The 5883-nt window shown below is 52.7% G+C and overlaps 2 protein-coding genes across 3 annotated transcripts in view; both read left to right on the forward strand.

Annotated features, from left to right (window-relative positions):
- LOC104986914 (keratin-associated protein 5-10-like) overlaps positions 1 to 821 on the forward strand; it is a 9604-nt gene extending 8783 nt beyond the window's left edge. The window contains exons 1-3 of one of the 2 annotated variants that reach the window (XM_010837633.1): positions 147 to 192; positions 256 to 402; positions 628 to 821. In XM_010837633.1, the coding sequence (XP_010835935.1) occupies positions 147 to 192; positions 256 to 402; positions 628 to 821 (387 nt within the window). Of the gene's footprint in view, positions 1 to 146; positions 193 to 255; positions 403 to 453; positions 558 to 627 lie in introns of those variants that run through there. The other variant, XM_010837632.1, reaches the window with a different exon arrangement.
- Positions 822 to 5800: 4979 nt separating this feature from the next.
- LOC104986913 (keratin-associated protein 5-6-like) overlaps positions 5801 to 5883 on the forward strand; it is a 688-nt gene continuing 605 nt past the window's right edge. The window contains exon 1 of the mRNA XM_010837631.1: positions 5801 to 5874. Within this exon, the coding sequence (XP_010835933.1) occupies positions 5801 to 5874 (74 nt within the window). The remainder of the gene's footprint in view (positions 5875 to 5883) is intronic.

Consider the following 5883-nt stretch of genomic DNA (forward strand, 5'->3'; position numbering starts at 1 on the left):
ATGGGAACCAGGAAGTGAGCACGTGCCCAGGTCACACCCGCCCCGGCAGGTATATAGAGGCTCCTGGCCCCGGAGGCCCCACACTGAGCACCTTCTCTCTCTCCACCTGCTCCTCTGACCTGCTCCACCCTCAACCCACCAGAACCATGGGCTGCTGTGGCTGTTCCGGAGGCTGTGGCTCCAGCTGTGGGGGCTGCGGCTCCAGCTGTGGGGGCTGCGGCTCCAGCTGTGGGGGCTGTGGCTCCAGCTGTGGAGGCTGCGGCTCTAGCTGTGGGGGCTGCGGCTCCAGCTGCTGTGTGCCCATCTGCTGCTGCAAGCCCGTATGCTGCTGTGTGCCAGCCTGCTCCTGCTCCAGCTGTGGCAAAGGGGGCTGCGGCTCCTGTGGGGGCTCCAAGGGGGGCTGTGGCTCCAGCTGCTGTGTGCCAGCCTGTTCCTGCTCCAGCTGTGGCAAAGGGGGCTGTGGCTCCTGTGGCTGCTCCCAGTCCAGCTGCTGTGTCCCCGTTTGCTGCTCCCAGTCCAGCTGCTGCAAACCCTGCTGCTCCCAGTCCAGCTGCTCTGTGCCCGTCTGCTGCTGCAAGCCTGTGTGCTGCTGTGTGCCAGCCTGCTCCTGCTCCAGCTGTGGCAAAGGGAGCTGCGGCTCCTGTGGGGGCTCCAAGGGGGGCTGTGGCTCGTGTGGGGGCTCCAAGGGGGGCTGTGGCTCGTGTGGCTGCTCCCAGTCCAGTTGCTGTGTCCCCGTCTGCTGCTCCCAGTCCAGCTGCTGCAGACCCTGCTGCTCCCAGTCCAGCTGCTGCATCCCCGTGTGCTGCCAGCGCAAGATCTGAGATGCTGAGCTCAGACCTCAGGTGGTTCTAGCCAGTCCCAGCTCCCTGACTGTGAGCAGTGACACGTCCAGACCCCCAGGGCACACTCCGTCTCTCCAGGGTGGTGAAGTCTGCATCTCTGGGACCAGAGCCCTGTCGCACACTCCCTGGTGGGGAAGGGCTCCCCGTGTCCTGCTTGAGCCGTCTGGGGACTCGCTGCCACTTCCCCATGAGCATGCCCCTCCTTGGCAGCTGAGCTCCTGCATGTGCAGGCTGCTCAGGGACTGAGCCACAGAAAGCCCACCCCTCATCCTCTGATGGGCACAGGGCTGTTCTAACCATCTCCTGGCTTCTTGCTGCTCTGCCCTGGTTCTCACATAACCTCAGGGCTGGTGCTGACCTCCCAGGGCCTGGGGCCCAGATCCACCAAATAACGCCCCCCTCTTCCGTGACTCCACCTCCTTCTGATCTCGGTCTAGCAAATCCTACTCTGGGCTTGTGAAGCCGCTAAATAAACAGACTGTCCTCAACAAACCTTGTCTCACCGTGATTCTTTTCTTACAGCCTTTCACAGAAGAAACATTTCTAAATGTCTGGCATACCATCAGCGGTAGTGGAAACCAGAGTGTGTTGGCAATATTTGCTGAAATTTATAGTATTACACGCAGACCTTTTCTCTCTTTTTTTTTTTAGTTTTTTTTTTTAATGTGGACCGTTTTTTTGGTAAGTCTTTATTGCACCTGTTACAATACTGCTTCTGTTTTATGTTTTGGGGTTTTTGGCCACAAGGCATGTGAGATATCTCCCCAGCCAGGCATCGAACCCGTGCCCCCTCCATTGGAAGGTGAAGTCTTAACCACGGGACCAGCAAGGGCGTCCCACAGGCAGACCTTTTCATTCTGTGCATTGAGTTCTCATTATTTACTGGGAGGAAAGGATACTGTAAATTCACAGATTTTGTTGAAATAGCTGGTTAACACAAAATTATTTATCAGAGGATGGAATTAGCCACCACCTAAAACTGAATGGCTTACACTTGTTTATACGACTTATGACACATGCTCTGGGTGGGTGGTAAGGGGACTCCAGACAAACAGCAGCGGTGCCTGTGCGGTCACTGTGACTCAGGCTGGGGTTTTGTTATCATGTGATGACAAAAAGTCAGGACACAAAACATTAGACGCGTGTGGTCACAACCATGTGCAGCCAAGAGACGGATGAGCTGATTTTCCTTAATGTTTTATTTTTAATTTTAAAAATTAGTAAGCTTTTAAAAATATGCAGATCTGGGGCACTGTGAGCACTCCTAAGCCTCACGTGTGGTGGTTACACGGGAACAGAAGTTCAAGGAGCTGTAAACGTTCAAGGTAGGTACACGTTCCCACCTCAAATTAGAAGCAAAACACAGAAATGAAAATACACCATCCAGATGCTCTTAAGTCACATGGAGAAAACAGATCACATCAGGATTTCCTGTGGTCCAGTGGCTAAGACTCCATGCTCCCAATGCAGAGGGCCCAGGTTCGATCCCAGGTCAGGAAACTAGATCCCACACTCTGCAGCTAAGACCTGGTGTGCCGCGGCTGAGACCTGGTGTGCCTCGGCTGAGACCTGGTGCAGCCAAATATAGAAACATTTAAAAAATAGGTCACATAGAACCCCCTTGTACAGTCGGTGGGAATGTAAATCGATAGGCCACTACGGAGAACTGTATGGAGATTTCTCAAACAACTGTGACGAAAGCTATCATCCAACCCAGCAGCCCCGCTACTGGGCACACACCCTGAGAAAACCATAACTTGAAAAAGACACATGTGCCCCAGTGTCTGCTGCAGCACTGCTCACAACAGCCAGGACCTGGAGGCAGCCTAGATGCCACTGGCAGATGAATGCATGAATGAAGAGGTGGCGGTACATACACACAGTGGGATATCACTCAGCTATAAAGAGGGGTGACTTTGAGTCAGTTCTAGTGAGGTGGACGAACCTAGAGCCTGTTATACAGGGTGAAGTAAGTCAGAAAGAGAAAAATAAATACTGTATATTGACACACATACGTGGAATCTAGACAAACGGTACTGATGAGTGACCCTAGCGGCAGGGCAGGAACAGAGTCGCAGACATAAAGAACAGACTTGTGGGTGAGCTGAGAGAACAGCACTGAAATATACACGCTACATTCATAAGACAGGGAGCTAGCGGGAAGCTGCCGCACAGCACGGGAAGCTTGGCTCAGGCCCTGTAACGACAGAGACGGGTGGGATGGGGCTAGGTGGGAGGGAAGGCCGAGGGGGAGGGGACGCAAGCATACTGGTGGCTGAGTCACCTTACACGGCAGAAACCAACACGGTAAAGCAACGATCCTCCAATTACAAATAAAGTTTTTAAAGAACGGATCATATCAAGTCCAGCGTTGGACGTCAGGGGAAAATCACTTCCCTCGTTCTGCCAGATACAGGACCGCAGGCCGCAGGAAAGAGCTTGCCCCTGCGTTTGGTTCTCCAACTATGCTGTGCGTCCAGGACTGCTGACGTTGTCAACACCAAGAGCTGGGACAGAGCCTGAAACCTTCTGTGAAAGTCACTCTTGTCTCCCATAAACTCAGAGTTAGGAAAATCCTTGCAGGATACCAGAGAGGCCCAGGCCAAGAACCCTGGCAGGACACACAGACTGCACAGCCCATCACCAAAAGGGCGGGCTCTGCAGACAGGACTGGCATGCTCCAGGGGCAAGGTTGACGACCACCACCCAGTACCATTCACTGGTGATCTCCAGCAGCCAGACATTCCTGCCTTGTGGGGAGGGATCCGTCTAAGAGGGGGAAAGAGTCTTTCAACCATGGCGCTGGGACAGCTGGAGACCCACATGGCCTTATTCCACACCATACACAAAAATTAACTAGAACTGGACCCAAGAGGGACTTCCCTGGTCGTCAGGTGGTTAGGAATCCACCTTGCAGTGAAAGGTGCCGAGGCTCCGCCGCCTCGACCACGACCCCACATGCCGGGGACACTACGCCCACACACCACAGCTGGAGAGCAGCTCCCGCGCCACAGCTGAGACCCAAGGCGGCAATCAACAAACAAACCAACCTCAAAATTAGACCCCAGACCCAAATCTAAGTGCTCAGACTATGGAACTCTTAAAAGAAAACATGGGTGTAAGTCTTCAGGACCTTGGGTTTGGCGAAGGATTCTTAGATATGACACAAAAAGCAAGCAACAGGGGAAAAAATGGATAAATTGGACTTCATCAAAATTAAAAACATTTGTGCTTCGAAGAACATCACTATGAAAGGGAAAAGACAACACAGATTGGAAAAAATGTTTGCAAATTACGTGTCTAAAACGGGCCTTTATGTGACCTATACAAACTTCAGTCTGTCTGACGGGGATTGCCAATGATTTGCGCTCAGGAAATTAGAAATAGAAAGAAACTTCCCCAAATTGATAAAGAACACCTACAAAAAACCTACAAGCAACATCACACCTAATGGTAAGAAACTCAAAGCTTTCCCACTAAGATCAGAAACCAGGGGAAAATGCACTCCTCGCTCAGCACTGCTTTCCAGCACCACGCCGGAAGCCCTCGCTAACACACTCAGACAGGAAAAGGAAATGAAAGACATCCAGATTGGGAAGGAAGAAACGAAACTGTCCTCGCTCACAGATGACATGCTCATATGCGTAGAAAACCCAAAATAATCAATAACAACAACCCCCAGGGACAGGCCTCCCTCCCGTGTTCCCCGCCTCTCGTTTGCAGAAGAGTTCTAGCCTCCGAGGTCTTCCCTGAGTTCCAAACGGTAAATCAGAGAAGCGAAACAAGAAGAAACAAAGGCATACGGTCAAGCAAGACACAGTAATAATAGTTTAGCCATAAACTACTTCCTCCTCAACAGCTGTAGATAATATCTTGAGCCACATCCTGGAGCTGTTTTGCAGATACTGAAGCCCCCAGCAGGTGGAAGAAGTTAAGTGCAGGCTGCCCACAAGCACAGCTGGAGGGTGATGACTGAGATTCTTCAAGCATCGCCCTATTACTTCACCCGACTGCCCGTCTCAGAACTGTGCACGAGGCTAGTCGCCCACCCTGGGACCCTCTCCCTCACGCTGTCTTTAAAGACCCTTCCCCCTGGAAATTCCGACAGTCCAGTGGTGAGGACTCCGTGCTGTCACTGCTGAGGGCGTGCGTTCAAACCCTGGTTGGAGAACTAAGATCCTGCAAGCCACGGCTATAAATAAATAAATGTGATTTGAAAAAAAAAAAAAAAAGCCCCTTATCTGAAAGCCACGGGGGAGTTCAGGTCTTTTGAACCTGAGCTGCCAGTTCTCCTGGCCTGGTGCCTGCAGTAGGCACGGCGCTTCCTTCCGGCAGCCCGTGTCCGAGACTGGCTGTGTCGTGCAGACACGGCGCTTCCTTCCGGCAGACCGTGTCCGAGGCTGGCTGTGTCGTGCAGACACGGCGCTTCCTTCCGGCAGCCCGTGTCCGAGACTGGCTGTGTCGTGTGTTGGGCAAGCGGGCTCAAGTTTGCTTTTGTAACAAACACCTTCTTGGGACAGCAGGAGCACAAAGGCACCTGCAGGGAAGTGGGGGTCTGGGCTTTGTTTGGGGCCCCACAGAGAGAGCAGCACACACCTATGAATGGCAGATATTGCATTCTAGAAAATTCCAGAACAGCTACAAATTCTGGAAAGTTCTTTCCATTAATAACTGCAAAACAAAATGGCAGGAGATCAAATTTAGAAACATAGGAAAGGCGACGGTGGACAGAACCAATGAGAGGCCAGGGACAAGCAGTGTGTATGCACAGACACACACACACGCACTCGTGGGCCCTGGAGAAACTCACAAACAGGAAGTACTAATAGGAAGTCAGCACATGATCCACCTGTCCTGGCAGGTATATAGAGGCTCCCGGCCCCGGAGGCCCCACACTGAGCACCTTCTCTCTCTCCACCTGCTCCTCTGACCTACTCCACCCTCAACCCACCTGAACCATGGGCTGCTGCGGCTGTTCCGGAGGCTGCGGCTCCAGCTGTGGGGGCTGCGGCTCCAGCTGTGGAGGCTGTGGCTCCAGCTG

Source organism: Bison bison, unplaced genomic scaffold, assembly GCF_000754665.1.
Source record: "Bison bison bison isolate TAMUID 2011002044 unplaced genomic scaffold, Bison_UMD1.0 scf7180017864080, whole genome shotgun sequence".
In the NCBI taxonomy this organism is placed as follows: domain Eukaryota; kingdom Metazoa; phylum Chordata; class Mammalia; order Artiodactyla; family Bovidae; genus Bison; species Bison bison.